This window comes from Podarcis bocagei (genome assembly GCF_964188305.1).
Source record: "Podarcis bocagei genome assembly, chromosome: 16".
NCBI lineage: Eukaryota > Metazoa > Chordata > Lepidosauria > Squamata > Lacertidae > Podarcis > Podarcis bocagei.
In genome coordinates, this window is record NC_138142.1 from 30535949 (window position 1) to 30563112 (window position 27164).

Sequence of the window (27164 nt, forward strand, 5' to 3'; positions counted from 1 at the left end):
GGTACCACTGTGCAGTACTTTTTAATGAAGAGCACATACTGAAAACTTTTGGGGAGGGGAAAAGGTTTGTGTATGAAGGATATTATTCTTCCTCTGTTGTTGTTTAGTCGTTTAGTCATGTCCGACTCTTCGTGACCCCATGGACCAGAGCACGCCAGGCACTTCTGTCTTCCACTGCCTCCCGCAGTTTGGTCAAACTCTTCCTCTACCTGTCAAAATATTCCAACCCCCCGCTCACCATGTAGACTAGCGCTGTCAAATCACCGAGGTAGCCTTACTAAGTTTTCCTTAGCGTGTCCATTGCCAGGAAGTTGGAATGCATGAAACTGCTGGATGAGGGTTTGGTGAACAGCTGCTGGGGGGTGAGGAGCAATGGTAATATCCTCCATCCCCACTGCAACAGTCTGGACCCTTTCCTGACATGTTCAGCAGTTTCTGAAGGCAGTGTGGGTAGCTGGAGAGCCCCCTGGCGCCCATGGGTGGCGGGTTGGCAAACCCTGGCAGCTGAAATGGAATCGGAACGACGAGAACAGCAACACCGAACTGGTTAGAAAACTGCAGGGTAGGCCTGAAAGCTGAAAAAGAAAGCAGGGCTATTTGTTTCTTAAGCGACTTCAATTGAGAGTTCAATGAGGTCACAGAAAGTTTATTTTTTACATCATTTTTTTAAAAACGTACAGCCCAGCTTGTTCTTGCCACAGTCCTGACCATTGCTATGCACGTGGCACAGTGCCCAGCTAGCCAGGAGAGGGAGAGGCGGCCGGCCGAATCCGCCACAAAAGCTAGACAGAGGTAGCCCCCCTGGCCTGCTACTACTGAACACTGTTTTTGGGAGCCCTGCCAAACAAATCAGTTATGCCATCACCCGCTTCCCTGCTTCCCGCCCTCCTAGGGTCAGGCCTCTCCATTGTGAAGCTGCAAGGAGCGGTTAGAAAAGAAATCAGAAGTGGGGGGGGGGGGTGCAACTCTCTAGCTACGGCAACAACACAACTGAGCGCAAAGGATAGTTGAGAGATTATGAAACCATAGCAGCCTTGTCTGGCACAGCTGCCTGCCACATTCCTCTTGGGTTCTCACAGCAGTGGCTCACAGCTGCCGTTCCCCAGGAGCTGAAGGAGGCATCCGCGGCAAATTCCTCCCCACCAAGGAAACCATTTCCTCCTTGGGGGTGGGGGATGAGAGAGAATAAAAGTCATGCAGGGGGTGGGGTTTTTTTTGGGGGGGTGGATTAACTTGAACCCTAGAATCTTTGTCCAGAGTTCCAAGGCTCAGTCTGTGGGAGCATGCACCCACAAGACAAAAGAGCATCATAGAACATGTGCAGACTGCTTTTTGTCACCAAGTCGTTGCAATCCTTTTGCAGTCCTAGCCTTAAGAGGGACACGTCATTGCATCAGAGGGAGTTATCTAGAAAGGTGAAGTGCCAGTTCTTTCTCGTTGGCACAGCCTTCACTAACCGTTTCAGACTACAACTCCCATCATGCTGGCTGGGGCTGATGGGAGTTTTAGTCCTGAACATCCGGAGGGCACCAGGATTTAGGCTGCTTTAGCAACTGAACACTTGGGTGGGTTAAATTTGCTCTTTCATATCCGCAATGGAGATCCCAAATAAGAAGTGGAAAAACAACTTTCATGTCAACTTGTCACAGTTTTGCCAGATATTTTACAGCTGCTTGGGACAGCAAGCCAAGCCCAGCTCAATTGCCTGCTTCAAGGGTGGCTGAAAGCTCAGCTTCTTGTTTTCTTTCTGGGCTGAAGGGCGTTCTTTTGGCACTGGAACAGAAAAGGGAAAGTTGCCAGGTCAACAGGGATAAGAAGGAGCTGCCAGTCAAATGCTCCAAACACAGGTGATCAGCTGTGTGAACAAGCACACCCTTTGAACTGGTCAGCAGGCCTAAAACAAAGAGGCAGGTTTTGCAAGAAGAAACCAAATCACAAGGAACCAGTGGACAGACTCTCCTTTCAAAGGAAACTGCTCTGTATCTTGCCACTGGAACCTCCTGCCACTTGAGGAAGTATGAGATTGCAGTACAGTTAAGACATACAAACCAGAGGTAGGGAACCTCAGGCCTGGGGGCCGAATATGGAACCTCCAGTCCAATTTTGGCCCTCAAAACTCTCCCCAGACCGCCCCTTCAGCCCTGTTTTGCACCTTAATTTTTTTTGCCTGTCCTGAATGTGGACTTGAATGCTGATTAATGTGTTGTGCTTGCTAAGTTGGATGGTAGAGAGGGGTGCTTGAGTGTCTGTAGAAATTTGTCTATGCACAAGTATAAAATCTGCATCCATTGCTCCACCCATTTTAGCCTCTGGCCCCGCCTACCATGTGGCTCCCAGAAGATCACTCAGAAAGGAATGTGGCCCTTGGGTTTCCCCACCCAAAAAAACCAACAAAACTTTTCATAACCTCTCTTCTAAAAACAAAACAAAACTTGGGTTAAATCAAGACTTCTAAGAAATCCAGACTGGGTTCTAGCCTAGTGAGAAACTGGGAAGAAAATGCTCTGAGGTTCTGACTGGGCAATTTCTAAAAAGTTCACCTCATATTCCCCCTTCCTTCCACTTGCCCGGAGAATGCCACAAGCAAGTGAATTTTAGCCAGCATGTCCAATTTCTCACACTTTTCCAGCAATGCAGCATTTTCTCAGCAAAGCAGCCCCCCTTTCTCATCCCACCCCCCATGATATCCCCCCCTCCCCGCCGCCTTGTGATTTTCCACTATACAAATGGCGGGAAGTGACTCATTTAGAGGCTCTGCACTGGCTCCCCTGCCAATCTCCTTTTCTGGTGGTGTGTGACAGCCATCTTGGCCTCGAGCCACTGGGCTGCTGGATTCTCCATTAAGCTAACGAGCGTTTCCTTTGATGTACTTGACAGAGAGAGGGGAAAACACAGAGGCTAAAGCAACATCCTCCGGCAGGATGACAACACTGCCCCCCCCCGCCCTCACTGAATGCCAGGAGTGTGGGGTGAGGTGAGGAAAAAGCTCACCCCACATGCTCAGTGGTACTCTCACCCTTCCTTTGGCTCAACAACAAAGCATCTGCTTTGTATGCAGAAGGTTCCGGGCTCAATCCCTAGCAACGTCCCTAAATAGGGCTGGAAAAAAGCCTCAGCCTGGAGAGCCACTGCCAGCCTGTGTAGACAGTACTGAATTAGATGGTCCCCGGCTGAATGGAGGAAGTGGTTTATATCAACCCCCTGGTGTCAGTGGGACTGGGGGTGGGGCTGAATAAAAACCTGGGGGTCAAAAAGGGCCTAGGGGTGGAAAATAGATTTATGAGGTATAGTGTGAAAATTTTTATTTGGAACTATGATCCTCAAAAATAAAGAGCATGGGCATGTACAGAGTGCACCTCCCTTGCCACTGCAGAACCTCTGCATGATATAATTATTTTCACTTGTAATCCTTCCTTATTTTTATATATATATTTTATGCTTCCTAATAATGGATCAAATGTTGATGATATATTCATATTTCATTTGCATTCCTAAGAATTTGAATTGGGGTCAACAGGTTTGAGCAAACCTGGTGTACAAGCAGTACAGAGCAAGACGGAAGAACGGCAGTCGGACTCAGTGTAAGGCAGCTTACACCCCAAAAGCAGATTGTGAGATTCCAGGAAGTTCCAGGCACTTATCCAGGGCTTGTATTTATCTTTGGACATTGAGGCACAGCGGAGACTGTGGTGTCATTATGACATATGATTTCTTTAGGCTTATGTACAACCTCAGCTTACGATGGATGGGCTCCCAGCATTACGCTCCAAGAGGGTTCCGTTTATCCCATACCTGCAGACTCTGATTCCAACTGTCAGCCCACATTGTGCTCTGACGCCCCCTCGCCAGCTTGCCGCATTTAACAAACTGCAACCTCTTTCCCCCCAGGTCATATCATCCCCATTGCAATCCTAAACTCAAAACTGATTTTTCTTTGCTAACTATCTCTCAGTGGAAGGAGGGGCGCCACCTGCTTGCTGTTTGGCACAGCCTATACCTCCTTAATGGCTTTTCTCCTCTTTTAATGGTCTTCTCCCAGATGATTTCCTGATCAAAGAAGAACTGGTCTGGCCTGTATTTCAGCACTTTGCTAAATCCAGCGTTTGGCAGCCCTATTCCAATACTCCAAGGACTGATTTAACTCCAACACTCACCAGACCCGGGAATTCAGGAGAGTCAAAGCACCCACAAACTCTTAACAACTGCCTTCGGTGCCAAGCGCTGCAGGAATGAGAAGCTGGGCAGAGACTACAGCTCAGTGGGAGAGCGGAAGGTTCCAGCTTCAATCCCTGGCATCTCCAGTTAAAAGGATCAGGAAGCAGGTTGTATGAAAGAACCTTTTCCTGCATGACACCCTGGAGAGATCAAGTCAGTCAAAATAGATACACCTGGCACATTACAACTCCTGTACTCCTAGGTTAGGAACAAGGGATGTGTGACCCTTCAGTTATAGTTGTTGGACTACAACTCCTATCATCCCCACTGACCATTTGGCATGCTGGCTGGGGCTGATAGGAGGCAGAAGAAATCCAGCACAGTGGCGTAGCGTGGGTTGTCAACACCCGGGGCAAGGCAAGTAATTTGCGCTCCCTAACCTGTGGATTTTAGCAGGGGGCAGAGAGCTGCGAGTGCGAGTGCGCCCTCCCCAGATGTTGCGCCTGGTGCGGCCGGGCCCCCCTGCACCCCCGCTACGCCACTGATCCAGCAACATCTAGAGTAGGGTTTCCCAAACCAGCTGTTGATATTTTTTTTTTTGGGGGGGGACTACAATTCCCATTATCCCTGACCACTTGTCCTGCTAGCCAGGGATGATGGGAGTTGTAGTCCTAAAACAGCTGGAGACCTGAGTTTGGGAAACCCTGATCTAGAGGCCCAGATGTTCTCTAACCATGAGCTAGAAGTATCAGATTATGCGAAAGGTTTTTCTTCAGCTACCCAACACCTTGGGGCAACGGAAGAGGAGTATGAGTACAGCACTCCCCTGCCCCAGGGCAGGAACAATGACGTCATGTGCCAGGGCAGCAGAAGAAATGACAGACCTCGCCTTTGCTCCAGCAAGCGGATGAGGCAATAACAAGGCTTTCAAGTTCGCTTGTAAAATTTAATTCGTTTTCTTTTGCCCACTTTTGCCTCTGGCCCTGCCTGCCACTGGAATGTGGCCCAGAAGGAAATATGGCCCTCGGTGTTAATTTCCAGGACCCACCCTATTCCTGTGACTGCAACTTTATTTTATCTGGTTTTAATACTTGAATTGCTATAACCTGCCCTGGGACCTGCTGGTGAAGAGAGGGTAATAAACGGAATTATAATAATTTCTCCTAATATGCATATACAGCAATCCCACAATTTACATGTGCATTAAACTTGTGCACATTCAGCTTTACATGCTTGGTATATACCATAAATGTTTTGACTTATATGCAGTTTTGGCTTTAGGATCAATCACTGGAATGTAACTCCCATGTAAGTTTCAGGCTTAATGTATGCAATTTTGCCTAACTGAATGTATTTTGCCCATTGTTTTCATTTATCTTTGTATTTATATGCACAACTTAACACAGCAGATACATTTTTGTGCACAGCTCTTGGAGAACTGCATTGCAAAATTCAGAAAAGTGCAAATTTTGAAGCATAGCTGTGCTTTGGTTCGCTTATTGTTTTGGAACACATTAATTAATTAAGTTTGTTATTATTATTATTAATTATTATTATTTCTTCTTAATGGCATTTATATTCCACCTTTTTATCCGAGGAACATAAGGTGATGTACGTTGTTCTTCCCCTCCTCAAAAACCCTGAGAGTTAGGTTAGGCTGAGAGGGCACTGGCCCAGTGTTTCATGGCCCAGTGGGGATTTGAACCCTTGTCTCCCGTGTCCTTGTCTGACACACTAACCACCACACCATGTGCCATTGGCTCTTTAAATGCAGACGGACTCGAATTTTTCCTCCACCTCCAGTCCCCAAGCCTAAAAATTACCTGACTGTGCCATTGGTTCAACAGCTGAAACTTTGGCTGAGGACTAGGGCCCAGGATGCAACAGTCTCTTTGGAATGCATGGAAGACGACAGAAATAAGGGTGTACGCCCCACATTTAAACATAGGGAGCATGGGTCTCGCTGCAAGTACAGAGGCCCAGCCCAGCTGACACACACACACATATACACAGACTAAGAGCAAATACCGACACACCCTTCGGGGACACACACACACACACACGACAACGTGGAAGTAGCACAAGTGTCAGGTGGGCGTAAGCGTAACGCTCCACTTGGAATTGCTAGGAGCTGCTTCCACCCCCCTCAAAACAGTTATTTCTTTTTCTCCCCTTCAGGACTGGCTCTAAACAATTTGGCAAAGGACAAGGTGGTGCCCCCCCATTTCATGTAGAGAAGGCATAAAGGTAAAGGTAAAGGGACCCCTAACCATTAGATCCAGTCGTGGCTGACACTGGGGTTGCGGCGCTCATCTCGCTTTATTGGCCGAGGGAGCCGGCGTACAGCTTCTGGGTCATGTGGCCAGCATGACTAAGCCGCTTCCGGCGAACCAGAGCAGTGCACGGAAACGCCGTTTACCTTCCCGCTGGAGTGGTACCTATGTATCTACTTGCACTTTGACGTGCTTTCAAACTGCTAGGTTGGCAGGAGCAGGGACTGAGCAATGGGAGCTCACTCCGACATGGGGATTCAAACCGCCGACCTTCTGATCAGCAAGTCCTAGGCTCTGTGGTTTAACCCACAGCGCCACCCGCGTCCCAGAGAAGACATAGTGGCAGCCAATTTTTTGGCCGGATAAGCACCTTGCATTTAAAGCAGTATCGTGTCACTTAGTCATGGCTTCTCCGCAAAGAAGCCTGGGAACTGTGGTTTGTAAAGGCGCCGAGTGAGGTTAGGAGACCCCCTATTCTCAGCACCAAGCTACAATTCCCAGAATTCCCTGGTAAGAGAGACTGACTGCTAAAACCACTCTCGGTTGCATCCAAGCAAGTTATACTCAAAAGTAGACTTACATTGTGTGAACTCCCACAAAAAAGGCATTTTCAACCTGATCTTCAGGGACCAGGGGTGCCAACTTGAATAAAATATGGGGGACGGGGGACAGGTAAGCCCCACCCTCGAAGCACACCATTTGAATAGCAATGCCGATCGACTTTGGGGATCCCCTGCTGCCCTCAAATATTTTATTGGGCAGGTGGCAAATAGACCTCAGTTTAGGAGTTGGCTCCTGTGTCTGGGACAAAAGCTGTTGACTTGTTACCTGAACTTAATGTTACCTGCATTTAACGAGGGCTGAGTATACACCGTGGAGGCAACAAAATGCTGGCTGGCTTTTGGGTGGGGAGAATGGAAAATTAGGAAGGAGTCGGCGTGGGCTGTTATGGAGAAACGCATGGCTGACTCAGACAGTAAACAGGAAGGCTACACCTCGCAACGCTGCGGCAGGTCCCGCTTCTAACTTTAGCGAGGCACCCTAGGCGTCGCTTTCTCAACGATAAGGCTAATAAGTGGCAGATAAGCTTCCTTGGGAAGAAACAGGATTCCCACGTAATGTAGGAAACCTCTGTGCGCCCTTGCGGTGTACACTCCCTGGATGACTGGCAAAACGGTCCCAGTTTGGGCTTCACGAGAACCAGAGGTGTGCACCTCAGAACATTACCCAGAACCCTCTTTGGTGGGGCAGGCAAGTTTCCATGATAAAGACACACTTGGGTGGAAAAGGTTTGCCCTGTGGGCAAAAAGTTTGGCATGAAACAAGCAGCGATTTCTCCTTGGACTTTTGGCAGAGAGGAGAGCCCGCTTGACAACAAAAGATCTCTGTTGCCAAGGAAACAGCGGCCGGAGTTATGCTAACAGAAATTAACCTCTGGTTCCTGCTTGAGGAGGACAGAGTTTCTTGGAACAGCCCAGAAGCTGGAATCCTGCCCTGGCTGCTGCTTGAGTCCACTCGGGCAGAATTTCTCAAGATCCGCTGGGGGTGGGCAGGAGTGGGGAGGTGCAGACTATGAATACTTCTTTTCTACACAGCCTAGTTTAAAAATCAATGGCATTGTCCAACCTGGTACCACAGCCCCTCCAAAACCACATCATGTCTTTGAACCTGAAGATCTTCCCTGCAGCGCTTTTCATGTTCTGCTCCCGTTTTATAACCAGGTGGGGAACAGGACAAAAGTCCCTAGAGATGGACAAAAGCAGCTGTGGGGAGCCTGTGGCCCCACAAGCCTAATCAGTCCTCCTAGGCATCCCCATTTTGACCCCTGAGACTGCTTTGGTCAAGCAGCCACCTGCTCACCTGTGTACAAGAACTTAGGTGTGGGGAAGGTGGAGACACGGCTGGGCTACAAAACAAGTTTTCAGTGGCCCATCAGCAGAACCTGGAAATGGACAGCTGCAAAGGTCCATGTGCAGCTCTTTTGCAAGACCTAGCACATCATGGGGTCATTGGGGCTTGCAGAGAAGTGTGTGTGGCGCTTCAAAGCCCCGGCAAACAGCTGTCGGGCTGCAGTGCAGGTAGAGAGGCTTTGTGGCAGCTGGGTCTTCCTGATCCAGTTGTGCTTGCTAAAAAGCTCTACCCCCTCAAGAAACAAAACAAAACGCCCAGCCCTTTTCCACCCATCCCAACCCAGATAAGAAATACACAGGGGTTATAAACAAAGGACTGAGCAATGTTTATTCCTTATCAGTGATCTTGAGGCAGAGTACATTCCACAGTTAAGTATGCCACACAGTTTTAAGAGTTCAGACTCAGCCCTGTGCCTTCTTGCCCTGGAGAAGAGGCAAATTTGGAATGGCAAGACAGCTGTGACCAGGCCCCCCCCACCCGAAGTAAAAAAAAAATAAAGAAACAAAGCCTGGCAGGCAAGCAGGAGAACCCAAATGGGTAGGAATTAGCAGCAGAGAATGAGGTTTTCCACTGCAAGACAAAAATCAGAGGATTTCCAGGGTGGGGAGAGACTGGCTGAAAAGTTAAAAATCCCCCCTTTGCCCCCTTAAAAGCACCCCAAATGAAACAGCTACCCAGGAATGTAGTTGTAGAGAATCTGAACCCAGCACCAGGAAGGATCACCTTGTGATCTCTGGAGGTTGTGCCAGCCAAAGAGATCCTCCTACCCTGTGGGTGTGAGTGTTGCCAGGTAGACACCACAGGAAGAGGTTAGCTGCCCTGCTCCCCTCACACACGCGCCCCCCAAAAAGAAGACATTGCAGTGCAGAGTGCTGAGATTCTAGATATTATCCAGGACTGCTTTGCTGGCAAGTTGCTGAGTTAAGACTGCCAAAAACAGTGTCCAAAAAAGAAACGGGCATTTATTTACTTTTGTTTTGGTCCAGATAAGTGTAAAAGGAAAGCAGGGTTTAAGGGGCCAGATTCTGGAATGTGAATAGTGAGTTCAATAATAATAATAATAATAATAAAATGTTGCAGTAGAAAGGGCATTTGGCCACTAGTAAAACCACATTGGCATTATGAAGGGTGGTGGGGAGAAAAAGGAGACACACACCTTTTTTTTTTTGGTCCCTGTATTCTTCAGATGAGTGGTTGGTTGGCCCCAGCATTATATTTGGGGGGGGGAGTGTTGTATGGAGGACCCCCCCCCAGTGGGGGTTAAAGCGCTCTTGAGAAATGAGATCAAGAGTAGGCAGGGAGAAGGAAATAAAGTGTACTCACTCCAGTCGTGTGTGCTTAAGAGGAAAAATATGGGTAAAAAAGGGGGGCAGTAAAAAAGAGAGGTGGTTACCGACCAGGGCTGGCACAGGGGGAAAGTGGGCACCAGAAGGCCCATCTCCTCCTGGTCTGCCTTTAAGGCTTCTCGTGGTAGCACAATTTGGAGAGAGACAGAGAGAGAGATATTCTTGGGGATATTAGGTGTTGGGAAGCAAGCAGCCATCGCTTGGTGGGGCAGCCCGGCTCAAAGGATCTGGCGTGGCATGCCGTAGCCCGTCATCCCCGCTTGTGAGGCTCCCCGGTTGGTGCCCATCTGCAGCCCGATGACGCTCTGCCCTTCCTTGAGCTTGTCCTCCGGGAAGGCACGGCGGTTCTCCTGGGACTTCCTGTCGGGGGGGGGGAAGGGGGAAGGCAGGAAGTGAGGGGTAGAAACAAGCACACACATCATTGCAGAGGACATAGCCTAGGAGGTTTGTTTTAAAAAGGATATTCTAAAAGATTATAACTCGGTCCATTCGTATTGCTTGTCTTCATTCAGCTTAGAACAGGGTTTCCCAAATTTGGGTCTCCAGCCGCTTTGGGACTACAACTCCCATCATTCCTAGTTAGTAGGACAAGTGTTCATGGATTGATGGGAATTGTAGTCCAGAAACAGTAGGAAACCCAAGTTTGGGAAACCGTGGCTTAGAGGATCTAGATAGCTAAAGCACCACTGGATCACATATGAACCTGCTTTACGCTGAATCAGACCATTAGTCTCTCTGGAGTTGGATACAGGAGTCTCTCTCAACTCTCCCTCCCTGCAGATCCTGAGGACTGAACCCCAGTGGGCTTTCTTCCAGCAACAATTTTTTGGGCAGCAGATTTCAAAAACATGCTTTTCTCCAAAGCTTTCCACTGAAGAAACTTAACACAGTTTTATGACCATTTGGAAAGTCCATTCCAACTTTTTTTTTATGCTGCTTTTACCCTGAATTGTTTATTTGTAATTTTTCTGTAAGCCAAGCTTACGGAAACTGAAAATGCCATATTACAGTAATGTCTACATTCCTCTCCTCACTAGGTCCTCAAGGAAGACAAAAGGCTGTATCATAGGACCTAATTTTCTTGTAAAATAGTGGTTTGCCTGAGACTTTCATTATGGAGCAATTTCATTCTTGGCTATCAGGTGTTTTATGGTTATTCAATAGCATATGAAAATTGATAATAGTTAAAACACACCCCTGTAATCCCCTGTCCTCCAAGTTCGGTTGTGATCCAGCATTGCAGTGTGTGCCTGGGGAGGGGGAAAATCTGACCTGCCAGACCGCCCCCCCCCCCGATGTTTCTGGTCTGTACCTCCCAGCATCCCCTACCACTGGCCATGCTGGCTGAGTCCATCAATATCCAGAGCAGGGATGGCCAATGTGGTGCTCTCTGCATGTTGGGGACTACAAATCCCATCATACCCAATCATTTGCCACAGAGGCTGGAAACTAGGAGTTAAATCTGGAAGGCACAGGGCCAGATACGCTGTGGTCTAGACGAGGACCACAAGTTCATCACCTGTGCAGCAGCAGACTCCGAGCCACCAGCTGAAGCGCAATGGATAAATGATGTTATGCAGCTATGTATTGGGAAGTTTTAAAATGTTTTTAATGCGCAGCAGCAGCCTCTCATCTCCTGCCATTGTCACTCAACCTTCCTCTTACCACAGTAGCTAATTGGGGATAATACTGGCTTACCCAACAAGGTTGTCCCAGTGATGTCTGAATACACTGGTACCTTGGTTGTCGAACAGCTTGGCTCCCAAACAAATTGGCTCCCAAACCTGGAAGTGAGTGTTCTGGTTTGTGAACGTTTTTCGGAAGCTGAACGTCAGATACGGCTTCTGATTGAGTGCAGGAAGCTCCTGCAGCCAATCGGAGGCCATGCCTTGGTTTTCGAACCATTTCGGGAGTCAAACGGACTCCCGGAATGGATTAACTTTGACAACCAAGGTACCACTGGAATGTTACAGAGTGCTTTTTGGAAGCAATATAATGCAACTACTACTGGGATTGAAATGGCTACAGAAGAACCCTACAGTGAACAGTGATTTTATTCCCTTATTCCATACCTTACAAATTTGAGCCCAATATGGAGTTAGTCCACACCCACACCCACACCCACACCCCCTCTTGCCACAGCACTTACTTAGGAAACCAGTTGGGGTCCCCAACGAAGAGGCCGTCTCCTTTAGAGACCGCCAAGCCTCCCAGGTTCATCAAGGTTCTCTGCACGCTGGCCATGTGTTTAGCTGTGGATTGGAAGAATTCAGAAGTCGATCAAATATATGCACCACTAGATCAAGCCGGAGCACTGTGCTCTTTTACAGTCTGGCAGAGACCCCAAAGTGCTGAAGCCAAGGACTGCAAAAGGCCACTCCCTTTTACAAGTTAGGCAAGGTGATCTTGCATCGTTTCCCCATATTTTTTTCCTGTTTCGGCTCACCATCACCAGGAAGCAGCAACAGTTACACAAAAAGCTGCTTTGCAAAAAGGGTGAAACCACCGAGTCCAGGGCAGTCTGCTCAGCACAGACTGGCAGCAGCTCTCTAGGGCAGGGGGAGTTTTATCACATTACTTTCTACCCAAGACCCTTTTAATTGGAGATGGCTGGGAATTAATCCTGGGTAAAGCAAGAGGCAGTGTAGTGTAGTGGTTAGAATTTTGGACTAGGTAGATCTGGGTTCAAATCTCCATTTAACAAAGAAGTTCACTGGGAGACCTCTTAGTCTCACAGCCTACCTCACAGGGTTATTGTGAGGATAAAATGGAGGGGGGGCAATCTACACAACCTTGAGCTCCTTGGAGGAAAGGTGAGATAGACATTTTACTAAGTAAAAGCACTCTACCAAACAACTATACAGGCCATTAAGAATCCACCCTCATCCCACACTGCAGGTTAGGCAAAAATGGAAGCTCTGATCTTAACTTCTCCAAACGGCCAGGAGCTTATTTTGTAAAGTGGACCGATTTGGCTGAGATCTGCATTGTTTTAAAAAGTTGTGCCAAAAGAGACACTTCCTTGGCCTCGCTCCTGTTTTTCTGCCCTCGACCCTTTAGAAATGGAGAATTCAGTGATCCAGATACCCGCTCAAATCAGAAATGTCATTTCCAAGCAGAATGCCAGCCCCAAGTCAAAGTGGTGAGGCGACTTCATGCCTGCCCTTTACTTGCTGAAAAAAGCAATCTAGGTTTCTTTTCCTTTCCATCCCTAATTGCCAAGAGGGAATGGGGAGACTTTTCTGGAGACTGCAGCTGAGGGAGGGAACATTAACACTGCAGAGCCCTGATGTGCTCTTTTGGAAGACTGCCGCCCCATAGCAGGCAGGCTTTGAGGGACAGCCTTCAACCCTAACTGCAGTCGGGGAGGAGTTGGGCAAGGCTAGGCTTGGGGAGGCTGGGAGCCAGGTGAGGGGGCCTATGGGCTCCCCACACCTGCCTTAGATCACACGTGGTTTCCCCTCAGAGATGCTCCCTCTGCCCTCCTTCCTTCTCCCCGCCCTCCGCCGCAAATACTTTGTACCTTCCCAGAGGTCCACCGTCTGGAATATGTCTGTGGCCTGGATGCCATACTGCTCAGCTGCACGCAGGAACTGAGAAATCTGCTCCATCTGCTTGAAAGCCATACTAGAACTCTGGATCTTTGCCACCAGCTTCTGCCCCTTGGGGCAAAGGCTGTTGATGAGGTGGCATAACACCTAGTCAGGGGCCAGGGGAAAAAATGGAGTCTGTTGTAATAATAATAATAATAATAATAATAATAATAATAATAATAATAATAATAATAATAATTTATTTATACCCTGCCCATCTGGCTGGGTTTCCCCAGCCACTCTGGGCAGCTCCCAACAGAATATTAGAAACACGATCAAACATCAAACATTTAATTAATGAATGTTAGAATGATGTTGGATAGAAACTAAGTGGTTTTTAGCTGCAATACTATAAGGGAATATGAAAAATGGATTACGAATAGGTAAAGATTTAATGTTACAATATTTTAAGATTAAAGATTAGGATAAACAAAGAAGGGAAGGATTTGCTGAACCAACAAACTGAATTGGAATACAAAAAAGGGAGGCGTGAGGAGGTCCGGGAAACAAGCTAATGAAAAATAAGTAATGGAAAGATTGAGTTGTTTTTAATTATTTTTATTTTGTATTTTTCTTTTTTTATTTTGTAATATTTTGAAAATCTTAATAAATATCTTATAAAAAAAAACATCAAACATTTAAAACTTCCCTAAACAGGGCTGCCTTCAGATGTCTTCTAAAAGTCAGATCGTAGTTTATTTCCTTGACATCTGATGGGAGGGCATTCTACAGGGCAGGCGCCACCACCGAGAAGGCCCTCTGCCTGGTTCCCTGTAACCTCACTTCTCGCAGTGAGGGAACCACCAGAAGGCCCCCGGAGCTGGACCTCAGTGTTTGGGCTGAACAATGAGGGTGGAGACACTCCTTCAGGTATACTGGGCCGAGGCTGTTTAGGGCTTCAAAGGTCTAGCACTCTGAGTCAGTGTTAGAAACTCGGATAAATAAGCTAGGCACCAAATGGTTCCTTAAACCAGGGTTACTGATGCCAAAACGAAATGTTCAGCTGTCGTTTTGGGGCCAGGAAGCTCGGAAGTTGTATTTTTCAATACGACCTTTTGGTTCCTGAAATTCCTTCCGATTGTGTGCAGATAAAATATAAAAGGAGGTGTTGCGAGTGTCATGAAAACAGTCAAGATCCAAGGATCCCCAGGCATGCATCTCCAGATGGTGGAGCCGTCAGATGCCATCCTGGCACCACTTGGCCGCAAGTGGCCAATAGTTAGATGCAAAATGCGCCTGGTGAATTTCGAACACTGCTCTGAGCGGCAGCACTAGGCTGCAGTTAGTAGACCTTGGTTGTTTTTGTACGAAATGGAATAGATCAGGCAAACCTGAAGCTTGCCTGATCTAGCCCACGGGAGCTCACACTAATGAATACCTGTACCCACTCCTTAAAGGCACTGCACGACTTAGATTGCCTTTTTGTAACGACAGAGGGACCCCAAACCTTCTAGGCTGAACGAAGCCACACCGAACTCCTTACCGTTCCATCTTTCAGCCACTCTTGGAAGTTCTTCTTGCCTGGCTGGGGCTGCCCGACTTCCGGCCCACACTGGGCAACGATCCACTGGATTAAAATCTGCTCCAGTTCGTCGTCATACTGCTTGTCGATCTTGTTCTGAACCTCCCTGCTGAGTCCGTAAGCGGGGCCTCTGTTTGCCATGGCGGCTGTGTGGGGGTTTTGTGTACCTCGGAAGGCTAGATAGAGCAAAGACACACAGACCTAAAGAAAGAGAATGATAGAATCACAGATCTGTAGTGCTAGAAGGGAACACGAGGGAGGAACATCAGCCTGGCTCTCCAGGAAACCTCAGGAGCACATGCAAAATTTGAACTCCCCAAAATACCACGGGTTCCATGTTGCCACCTCCTTTTTTGTGGGAATTTTAACGTTACAGAGAAATGCATATGCTGAATGTTCTTACAAATAGCTCGGTTTGTTTGAAGTGCTTTTTTTGGCAGACAGCTAAGTTCTACTTAAGAGTAGACCCACTGAAATTAATGAGCCCAGGTTGGTCACGTTGATTAATTTCAGTGGGTTTACTCTGAGTAAGATTAACACCACGGTACAACTTATAGTACTCATTATTTTTCTAGACTTTAAGAGGTTTTTAGAAAAAAATTATAAAGACAAAAGTGAAAGCTCGAAATAAAAATTGTTTCTTTAAAAAGAAAAAAGAAAAAAATCAAAACTATTTTATTAAACGTCAAGGCAATATAATCCTATCATAACCAGAAAAATAATATTATTATTTCTGAAATAATATAAACCCAACAGACAAGAAGTCAGGGGAGAATCTTTCTCTTATGAAACTGGCATTAACCCTCTAATGTCTCAGCCAAGGACCTGCTTTCAGTTGGAGAAGACCGTGATCTCATATCTGTATCTGAGCTGCAGCCCCACGCAATAAATTGGAGTGTGTGTGTGTGTGTGTGTGCTGCTTTTCACTTCCAGAACGCTTGCATGTAAATGCTTGCCTGCAATGAACCCTGGACACACTCTGTGGTGTACGGCCTGTGCTAATTACCCATTATAGGTGGTTTTTAGAAATCGCCCTTCCCAGGAACACGCTGCACCAGCTGAGGAGCAAGTAGGATGGGCTGCTGCAGAACAAGCAGGGCAGGCGGCGATGAGCCTTTAGCAAACTACACGGGAATTTTCAGGCCATGTTCCTTGGCCAAGATATGGTTAGGTGGAGACAAAAGAGTGGTGGCCCTTCCCAAATGCATCCTAGCGCAGCTCCTGTTCCAGCAGAGTTTTTTAACACTGACACAAGCCAGCTAAGTCTTCTACCACCCTGGTTGACTCTTATCATTCTGGTAAGGCAAATCAGGTAGGTTGGTTTTTAAAAAAAAAAAAACACACAAGAAGAATGTGGCTTTACAAGGGATTGCAGGCGTGGGACAGAAGACTGCAACAGCCCTGACAACCATAGGTAGCTGGGTTGCTAGAAAAGCTTTTAAGTATGCCAGACCATGAAAACCACCCACAAAACATAATGACACAAAGAGCTGCCTGCTGGATCAGACATGTGGCCCATCGAGTCCAGCATCCTGTTCTCGCAGTGGCCCACCAGATGCCCGGGGGACGGGGGGACGGACGGACCCAAAAGCAGGACCTCTGAGCCCAAGAGCCCTCTCTCGCCTCTTGCGGTTTCCAGCAAGGAGCATTCAGAAGCATTGCGACTGTGCAGGCAGAGCACAGAGCCATCATGCTCAAAACAGGAAGCTCAGCAAGCAAACTGGCACCGGCAGGAAGGAAGGAGGCGGCGGATGACCCAAGTAACTGCAGAACGGAGAAGCGTTTCCATAGGAAGGGCAAAGGAACCTGCCTTATAACCCTGGGCCTATTGAGTTCAGAAATGCCCACTGAGATTTGCAGCAGCCTCCCAGGATTTCAGACAGAGGATGTCCTTAGCCCTACCTGTGGACGCCAGAGATGGAACCTTATGCATGCAAAGCAGGCACTCTACGGCTGAGCTAAAGATTCTAGTCCTCATGGCTTTAAATAAAGGCCGGCTTTAAATAGGAACACAGGAGTCTATTTTAAACCAAGCAGTGTTAGGCTCCTTGGACAAAGGTTGCGGTTGCCAAAGCGGAATGTCTAGTTGCCGTTTTTCTAAAGTCTTCTTTTTCAAATGATGGGTTTCTCAGTTAAACATCTGGCTAGTTCAGATGACAGCCATGAGCCTAGGTTAAGATAACTTAAAGAATAAGAGTCCATTGATCCAGGACCAGTCCACATATAAATTGGCCTAATCCGACCTCTTTTTCTTAATGGCGACTGCTCAGGCGAAGCATTTTGGTTCCCAACATTCATTCTGATTGTGCAGATAGAAGTATAACTGGTAGAATTCTACAGGATGTGCTGTTAGTGTGTGAAAACAGTCCCGATCCAAGGATCCTCAGGCATGCACCTCCAGATGGTGGAGACGTCAGGCACCACCCTGGCACCCAGGCATCTTCACTTGGTCGATAGCCTGGTGCAAAATGTGCCTGGCAAATTTTGAACACCGATGCCAAGCCAGATCATTGGTTCATCTAGTTCAGTATTGTCCACACTGATTGGCAGCAGCTCTCCAGGATTTCAGACATGAGTCTCTCCCAGCTGAACCTGGGACTTTTGATATGCATGGCAGATACTCTATGGCCCACCATTGCGGATTAGCAATGCCAGCTACTGCATACCTCAATAAATCCCTGGAGAGCACACACAGACCCTTTATAAACCATTACAGCACCCAGCCCAAAGGCTATATTGTTTTGCAAGAGGAGGGGGAGAATGGCAGTTGTGTGGGGGCGGGGGCAATTAAATCCCTTCTCCTGGGGCTTCGGAGGGAAGAGTTCCCTTTCAAGGGATGCTGTTTTACAAGTAGGTGGGGAATCTCTGCTTGCTCAGAGGCCAGGCACACCCCAGTTTGCCTTTGCCTGCAGGGCAGGATCTGTGCCAAGATGCAAAGCAAGGGCAAGGCCTGAGTGGTTAGATCAGGCTTGTAAACAGACAACTCGCCTGGGGTGATCAGAAGTTGCTTTCAAGTGATCGGAGAGAACATATTAAAAGAAAACACACACCAAAACCCCAACCTGCAACTCCCCCTGCCTCCTATTGGGTCACAAATTCCCATGTCTCACCGTTTTTTTACATGCACTATCCAAACTAGGAACAAGGGAAACGGTCTGAGAGAGAGTCAAGCTATTGGTCAATCCTAGTGTATTATGGTCTGCAGTGACTAGCAGTGGGGATCGAACCCAGAACCTTCTGCATGCAAAGCAAACACTCTGTCCCTGAGCTACAGCATCTTCTTCCCCATATTCAAGTGATCTGAAGTGCTGCCACACGGATGATGGGAGCAAGCTTGTTTTCTGCTGCTCCAGAGGGGAGGACCCAAACCAACGATTCAGGTTACAAGAAAGGAGATTCCAATTATAGTCATACCTCGGGTTGAAGTAGCTTCGGGATAAGCATTTTTGGGTTGCGCTCCACGGCGACCCAGAAGTAACAGAATGCATTACTTCCAGGTTTCGCCACTCGTGCATGCGCAGATGCTCAAAATGACATCACGCGCATGCACAGAAGCGGCGAATCGCGACCCGCAGAGGCGGGTTGCGTTCACTTCAGGATGCGAACGGGGCTTTGGAACGGATCCCATTCGCATCTAGAGGTATCACTGTACGGGAAATATCAGCAAGAACTTTCTGAAAGTAAGAGCTGCTTGACTGTGGAACGGACTCCCTTGAGAGGCGGCGGATTCTCGTTCATTCTGCAGTCAGCTATCCCAACAATTTTTTTAAAAAGAGAGAGCGAGTGCAGGCCTTTTTGAGTATATGGTAACTGAGCCTGCAACTCTCGATTCAGGAAAGAGCAAGGACACTTTGAAAAGAACTCCGGGCCAGAAGCTTCATTTTGCAGGAAAACCTAAGACCGACTGGGGAGGTGGTAGTCAGAACAGAAGCCTCCATCCAGGAACAGCGCCCTGAAAATGGGAACGGCTGTTCTGCCAAGGAGCCAGTTTTACACTCCAGCAGATTCTCACAGGCCTCCCTGCCTCAAATCCCCCAGCAATTCTCAAAAGCTTACAGAACCCACCCACCGTAGCCCATTGTCCGACGCTCTCCAGACAACACTGCCAGCCATTGTCTCTTGCTCTCTCCAGAGCCTCCGTGGCCCCCACCCGCCACAGTCTGGGAAACTGGGGTGGGGGAGGAGAGAAAGGAAGAGAAGGTCCCCCCCCCCAGCTGCTCCGCAGGAGGCCTGAAATTTGGAGCCAGCCACAAGCTGGCCTCAGGCCTGGGGCCTTCTCAAACCACACTGGGCTGACAGTACATCTTTGGGGCTGCCAAGTTTTTAAACACGTGGAACCTCAGGCCTCTGAGCATGTGCAGTGTGCCTCCCCCCAAACCCTCATTTTTAAAAAAGGAGTGGCAAGGTCACTCTCAGTGCTGATTTTTTTTATTTTTAAAAAAGCATCCTCCCTCAAAATAAGAGCATATAGAAGTGGCACCTCGGTTTTTGAACATAATCCGTTCCAAAAGACCGTTAGACTTCCGAAACGTTCGAAAACGGAGGTGCAAAGGGCAGTCTGCAAATTTAATTGAGAAAATTGAGAAACACTCAGTGGAAGCCGTTCAACTTCTGAGGAGCCTTCAAAAACAAAAGGATTTACTTCTGGGTTTTTGGCATTTGAAAACCAAAAGGTTCAACTTCTGAGACATTCGAAAACCAAGGTACCGCTGCACAGTGGTACCTCTGGTTAAGTACTTAATTCGTTCTGGAGGTCCGTACTTAACCTGAACCTTTTATTAACCTGAAGCGCCACTTTAGCTAATGGGGCCTCCTGCTGCTGCAGCGCCACCGGAGCACGATTTCTCATCCTGAAGCAAAGTTCTTAACCTGAAGCACTATTTCTGGGTTAGCAGAGTCTGTAACCTGAAGCGTATGTAACCCGAGGTACCACTGTATATGGATAATCCCATGCTATCACCCCGTTGCATTTCATCCTTGCAACAGCCCTGTGAGGAAGGGATCAAGCTCCAACCCCCAACTCAAACCACTTTGCTACTGTGGTTCTGAGATGCTCAGAATTGTGGAGTTGGACAGGGTCATCTAGCCCAACCCTCTACAATGCATACATGTTTTTGTATTGGAGGCAGTCTGAACACCAAGTCAGGCCATCCTGCTTGCCATGGTCTGCCTCAGGCCCAAGGATGGGACATGATCTCCAGGGCTTCTCTATCTGACCCAGACAGACCTGCTCCCAAAGCCAGGCCTCTCAGAATTGTCGGGTTGGAAGGGTGCACGAAGGGTCTATCTATTCCAACCCCCATGTAATGCAGCCTTTGAGTGCTTTGTCTTTGGAACTGTGATAGGGCCTCTTGCTTGCCGGATTGGAGAATCGAGAAGCATGTGTTCCCTGTGTGCAGATTCCTCTTGATTTCTGTGGGGTGGGATCCATGGGCATGTTCACATCACTGCCTTAAGAGTGCTGTGAAGCTGTTTTCTTAGTGTGTTTCACAGGGCTTCCCCTCCCCAGCCCAAGCTGTTCAGATCAGCATAGCTTCAGCAGTGTCAGATTCGCTTCTGCTCGTGTCCACACCAGCAAGCACTGGGGCGCATTTACCCCTATATGCAGAGGTGTCCACACCTGAGCTAGAGTTGAACTAGAAATGGCTTAAGGACTCGAACTGGAGGGAAGATGGTTTGAAAAACAGCATCTTAAAAAGTAGCATTTTACACAGAGTACACATGCATTTCAGATAACGGTTGTGTGAAGGCGGGATTAACACCTCAGCACTAGGAATGCAGTAAATGGAGAGTGGACAGGAGCCTGAGTCTACAGTCCTAGTCTACTCTGCAAAGAGGTAAGACTCTCATGGAACAGCAGGCAGGTGAAGCCAGGTGAAGCTAATGGCTATAGGCTACTGCAACAAAATACGGTTCCCCCAAACCCGTTTCACAGAAAGCCTGAAGTGGTGGGAGTTGGAGACAGTGGAGAGTTTTAAATAGAGGTCGGGTGGCTGTCTGTCAGGGATTCTTTAGTTGTGACTCCTGCACTGCAGGGGGTTGGACTAGAGGACCTTTGGGGGTGCCCTTCCAACAATGCGGTTCCACAATGAAAAAAACACAGAGCAGGCTGCAATTCTATGCATACTTACGTAGGAGGAAGCCTCAACACACTCAGCCAGACTTGCTTCCAGAAGCACAATAATATTAAGGAAGTTTTAAGCAAATTTGCCTCGAGCCCCCAAACTCCACCAGGAGGCAGCGTTCAGGGACCCATCAATTCAGAAAAAAGGGGGGGAGAGTTATGAAACAGGATTAAACCGAAAGGTCACAGATTCCTCCTCTACTCAAGACTGAAGCCAGGCTTTCCATACTGATGTGAATCTCTGTTTCTGGCACCTTCTAATGGCCCCCCAAAGTCTTCTAGGAAATAAAACAGCTCTCCCCCACCTCACTCCCCCACTTTTGAACGCTTGTTGGGGAAGTCTGAGACCTGAACTGATTTCTACTTTTAAAAACAGTTATATAAACAGGAGGGTTGTTTTTTGTAAAAAAGGGAAAGGAAAACAGGGAGAGGTTGAGTTATGGGCAACATCTTAAATCACTGGATTCTCTCATTTTCTCAGAGGCAAAAGCAAAGGGCAGAGAAAAATATATAATTTGCCTTTGCACGACAGGCCAGATTCTGAATACATTCACACAGCCCTCTCTATCCTTTCTTCTGAAAAGGAAGAGGCATTATCAGCTTGCAAAGACATATTCCAGCCAGGCAGAAACACTCAAAAGAGGTGCAAAGCAGGGCTGGTGAGGTGTGAAGTTTGGGAGGAGTCCTGAGGGCCAGCTACACAGGCCACCTTTGGCCCCCGGGCTGAGGCTCCCCCATTCCTGGAATTAAGACTCTGCTAGAATTTACCCATAATCCATCAGGGTTTTGCACCATGGATAGATGCACTGAGAGTTAGGTATGACGTGAAGGATCAAAGTGGGACAGGTACAACACCCTTGCAAGGTAGACCGGTATTCTTGTCATCCCATATTAGATGTGTGTGTTGGTGGACTGCACTTAAAGATTCAGGGATAGAGAATAAACCTCTCCGTTTATTCTTTGAGCCTTTTCACTAGTGCTACAATCAGGCACACTGGGGCCTCATCAACAACCCCTTGAAGTCTGTTCAAACCAATTAAATAAGTACACACTGCTTTGTTCAGATCAAATCTGAATTCAGGTGTTCAAATTCATTTTGCCCAACATTATGCCCACCACATTAGGTGACTGGGCCCGCAAAGTGTGTCATCACAACACACCGCCCTTCATCCGAAGATAACAGGGCGGCTCACAACATAAAAATTCTAAAATGAGAACACAAAACACATAATAAAATAAAAACAAGAACAAACCAATAAACCCCCTTCCAACATTTTAAAGGCCACAGAACAGGCACGTCCAAAGTCCGTTTCAGGGACCTAATCCGGCCCACGATTTAATCTGTCCTCCGTGGCAGTATATGTCCTGGAATAAAACCCTAAAAAAAGCTCAAGGACTTTAGGGTAAAATTGTAAAAAAGCTCAACAACTTTGGTCGGCCCTCACGCATGTTCACTTCATTAAATCTGGCCTTTTTTGAAAAAAGTTTGGGCACCCCGCCATAGAATGTTCAGCAGCCAAAGGTTATATAGAAACCTTTTTGCCTGGCTCCTAAAGGATACGTAGTGAAGGTGCCAGGGAAGCTTCCCTGGGGAGAGAATTCCACAAACAGGGAGCCACCACAGAAAAGGCCCGTTCTCGTGTTGCCACCCTGTGAACCTCCTTCAGAAGAGGCACATATAGAGAGAGGTGGTCCATAGCCAAATAAGGCTTTATGTTGAAGTCAAGAGGGAGGGAGAAAGCGGCAAATCACAGGTGTTGTGGACAGAGTCTGGATTATTCTTCGATTTGTTGCCCACCCTTCACACCATGCAGTCCCTGGAATGGAGAGGATAGAGGGGTGCAACTCAGCTTGCAGAAGAGGGCTTTGCATGGTGTTAGACAGAGTTAAAGACTCCCAGGCTGTCCTCAAATCTTTAACTTCAGCTGACCTGTCGTGGTTTAGACTGATACGCTCAGGTTGCATCCTTTTTTCTTTTTACAACCTCCTCCTCCTCCAACTTCTATCCTGGACCTCAAAATCAGAGGTTATCCTTAACTATGAGAGAATAAGCATGGCTGCCCTGTTCTTCTCCAGACTAGTACTAGAAACCTTTTTTCTATCCAACTAATGCAGATCCTACCACAAACAACAGCATCTCTGTGCATCGTTGCAACAAGTCTACCCTCTAACCAAAATTCACTAGGTTAAATGCTGCTTGCTGCCTACTTAAAGGGGTTTCAATAGGCAATTGGACCCTGCGAGCCCATTAGAAGGGGGCTTAACCCTTTGCCCTCCACTGCAGCCCTGTAGCCCCCCCCCCCAGCCTACGCCTGCAATTTGCATTGCCAAAAAGAGTAGATGCATAATGTTGGAGTGTGCAAGAGGCAGTTAAGAAATGCACACTGGTCCAAGGCCCTCTTCACAGAAAGATTCCATGTACGCTGCAGCCCAGCTCAACTTTCATTACCCGGCATACATTGTCTAAAGCTCATCTCAGTCCTTGGTGTGCATCTGTGTTCAGGGCATGTGATGTGTGTCTGTTTGGTGCTTCTATTAAGGCAGCCCATGGAGGCTTTCCACTGAAGAAGTTCCCAGCCTAGAAGGCAAGGGAAACAAAGCTGTGCAAGAGAGAGAGAGAGAGAGAGAGAGAGAGAGAGAGAGAGAGAGAGAGAGAGAGAGAGCTCCCCATCTGATCATCACCTGCAGGCAATTTCCGTTCACCCCAAGCGATCAGGAAAAAAGGGTCCGGGTGGCGCTGTGGGTTACACCACAGAGCCTAGGGCTTGCCGATCAGAAGGTCAGCGGTTCGAATCCCCACAACGGGGTGAGCTCCCATTGCTCGGTCCCTGCTCCTGCCAGCCTAGCAGTTCGAAAGCACAAAAGTTCAAGTAGATAAATAGGTATCGCTCCGGCGGGAAGGTAAACGGCATTTCCGTGCGCTGCTCTGGTTCGCCAGAAGCGGCTTAGTCATGCTGGCCACATGACCTGGAAGCTGTACTTCCAGGTACAACTTCCAGGTACAGCTTCCTGGAAGCTCCCTCGGCCAATAAAGCGAGATGAGTGCTGCAACCCCAGAGTTGTCTGCGACTGGACCTAATGGTCAGGGGTCCCTTTACCTTTACCAAGTGCCAGGTTTGCCTGCCCTTTTGCAGCAACCATTTGCCAAGCAGAGGGCAATGCGGGGTCATGCAGCGGAGGAAAAAGAGTGCCAGAATGCTCAAAGATCAGACTCAATCATCTAGAGAGCGCAGAGAGGCCCCACCGGATTTCAGAGCGGAAGCCACCCTAGAAGAGGCAGGCACAGGGCCAAGTTAGCAATCAGGAAGCAAAGGAGGTTTCAGATAGGGACAATTCCTAGAACCGGCAAGGCTTTGCGGGGAGGGAGAGGGGACTCTCAAGGCTTTTCCTGCAGTTAACCTCCAGCAGAGACCACTCTGGAGCCAGATCAAGTGTGCTAGCAAGAACAACGTTTAGGAAAGAAACAGGAAACCCTTTCCCCATCCCAGCCATTAAGAAGGGGAAAGGAGGAAAGGGGGGGGGGTCACCTGGGGACAGGTCTGTATGCCAAGCAGGCTGTGTTGCTCTAGCCATTATACTGCCCATAGCTCAGGAGTGCAGAACCTGTGGCTCCCAAATGCTGCTGTACTATAACTCCCATCAGCCCTAGTGAGCATGGCCAATGGGAATTGTAGTTCAGCAACATGTGTAGGGCCAGAGGTTCCCCACGGAATTGTAGATTTTTATTTTTTTAAAAAAGCCTAGGTGCCTAATTCAGAGGTGGGGAACCTCAGGCCGGGGGTCCAATGCAGCCCCCCAGGCCACTCTGTCTAGCCCTTGGAAGGTCACATTTCACGGCCTGTGCTCCAGCGCTTTTGCAAAAGGTGAAAATGCTTTAGTTGCCCAGGCTTAAAATAAAAAATTGCTACCACTTTCTATTGCTGGTTTAACATCACCATACAGTGGTACCTCAGGTTACATACGCTTCTGGTTACATACGCTTCAGGTTACAGACTTCGCTAACCCAGAAATAGTGCTTCAGGTTAAGAACTTTGCTTCAGGATGAGAACAGAAATCGTGCTCTGGCAGTGCGGCGGCAGCAGGAGGCCCCATTAGCTAAAGTAGTGCTTCAGGTTAAGAACAGTTTCAGGTTAAGAACGGACCTCCAGAACGGATTAAGTTCTTAACCCGAGGTACCACTGTACAGTACTTTAAAGGTTTTAGTCAGTGCTTTTTTCTGAGGGGATGCAGGGGAACGCATACCCATGATGGCGGCCTTTTGTCCATTTACTGTATTTATTTTTCTCAATTTGAACTATAAAGTGATTTTCTTCAGCCATAACAAACATTTTTTAAAGAAAAAAAAGCACTGGTTTTAATTTATTCCTGTTCTTTGTTAATGAGATGATGGTGCTAGAGAAACGCTGTAGATATCTGGACCACTTGAGTGACCAACCAGGCTGTGCAAGGAGTTGCATGCGCCAGTACTTTCAGGGACTCATCCACAAACCTGCTATAAAGCTACTGTTTGCTTCTGCAGGCAGCCTGCAAGCCATGAAGGCAGCTGCCCCATGGAGGCTGGTCCACAAGGGCAAACAATGTGCTGACCCACCAACTGGTCTGCCTTCTATCTTACAACCAATCAGGAGCTGCCTCTGTCTGTCATTGGCTCTGGATTCTCCTATCCTTGGTCTCCCTCCTGCCTTCCACCCCACCAGCCAACCTCTGTAGATGCCAGCCCACGACACTGCCCAGCCTTGCGCCTGGAAAGGTCACTTTGGTGCTGCCAAGGCAGCAAAAACAATGCAGGAGGCAGCCGTTACAAGTTACCAGTCTCTGCAGCCACAGCAGGTGCCGCGATTCTCCAGCGGTTTGACTTCACCCCTAGAGGCACACTCCATTGTCTCTTGAGACAGATGGATACCAACAACAGTGAGCCAAGGGGAAGAGTTTTGCTCTAGAGCAGAGGGCGGGTGATCTTGATTCTAGGGGCCAAATGCAGCCCCCAGGTATCTCTCTATCTCTTGGGACTTTCTCCAGACTACCCGCCTCTTTACCCCCCCCCCCCACTCTCCTGCCAGGCCACACTGTCCTGCACTGGCTCATTTGGAACACACCTCTCATTTTCTGAAATACAGGGGGTTAACTGTATGCTGGTAATAGTTAAAGAGCTAGTCTAGTGCTTAGAGCGCCAAACAAGGACCAGGCAGGTCTAGGTTTCAAATCCCTACATGACCCGGAAACTCGCTGGGTGACTTTGTGCCCCTCACGGTCTCTCAGCCTAAGCTACCTCGCAGGGTTGTTGTGAGGGGAGAACGGTGTGCTGGACCAACTTGAGCTCCTTGGAGGAAACATGGAATATAAGTAGAAAAAAGCAAGCTATCAGAATCCCCTGCCAGGTTCATGTTCAAATGCATGGATTTAGATGTTGAAAAGTCTAATCCAGGGTAGGTCAGCCAAGAAGAGTCTATTACGAGAGAGAGAGAGAGAGAGAGAGAGAGAGAGAGAGAGAGAGAGAACCTCCTCCTCAAATCCTTTGGGGCATCTGGATGAAGCACAAAGGCTGCAGCTGCTGACGTTTTATTGGGCAGTTACACTTATGTAGATCCACCATTCAGTCTCAATTGCGGCTGCCTATAAAACTCTCCCAGCCTCCGATCTCTGCCTGTCATTATGGCTCGTAAATAGGTTGCTGCAAGGCCTTCCTTCCTTTTCAAATAGATGTTCCAAGCCAGTAAAGCTACAGTTTGGTTCAAGCCTGCTCCATTTCAGAGGAACAGTCCAAGATATATATATATATATATATATATATATATATATATATATATATATATATATATATACCCCAGAAGCAGCTGAGGAAGGAAAGGTTTGTTCCTGCTCTGGCTCCAGATGGGGTGTCCTGCAGCAGCCACAAGCTGCCCCCCCCCTGCAACTGTAGTATAATATTGCAACCCCAGCTTTCCCTGCCCTGATACGGTGACACATGAGAGAGGCAGGGATGGATGCATCATGCAGGCAGCGCCTCTTCCAGGTGAAAGAGCCCACTGTAAACACCCTGGCAAATCACCACTCCATTTCAGGTTTTGAAGCCAACAGCCAGTCTCCGCCCCAGCTGTTTATTCCTTCTTTCTCAGCCCACTCCAAGATGTTGGGACTTGAACCTGGAACCTTCTGAGCACCAAGCACAGGCTAGCAACACCAAGCAACGGGCCTTCAGCCTTGCTTGGAATTTGCTGACCACACTAAGCCGTCCTTTAC

General features: G+C 48.0%; 1 protein-coding gene across 1 annotated transcript in view; it reads right to left on the reverse strand.

The window, feature by feature from the left end:
- Positions 1-8640: 8640 nt before the first annotated feature.
- The window catches only part of TAGLN2 (transgelin 2), a 29002-nt gene continuing 10478 nt past the window's right edge, over positions 8641-27164 (reverse strand). The window contains exons 2-5 of the mRNA XM_081174274.1: positions 14762-15001; positions 13209-13383; positions 11835-11937; positions 8641-10045 (exon numbers count right to left, since the gene is read on the reverse strand). Coding sequence (XP_081030400.1) covers positions 9904-10045; positions 11835-11937; positions 13209-13383; positions 14762-14941 — 600 coding nt within the window. The 5' untranslated portion in view covers positions 14942-15001 and the 3' untranslated portion in view covers positions 8641-9903. The remainder of the gene's footprint in view (positions 10046-11834; positions 11938-13208; positions 13384-14761; positions 15002-27164) is intronic.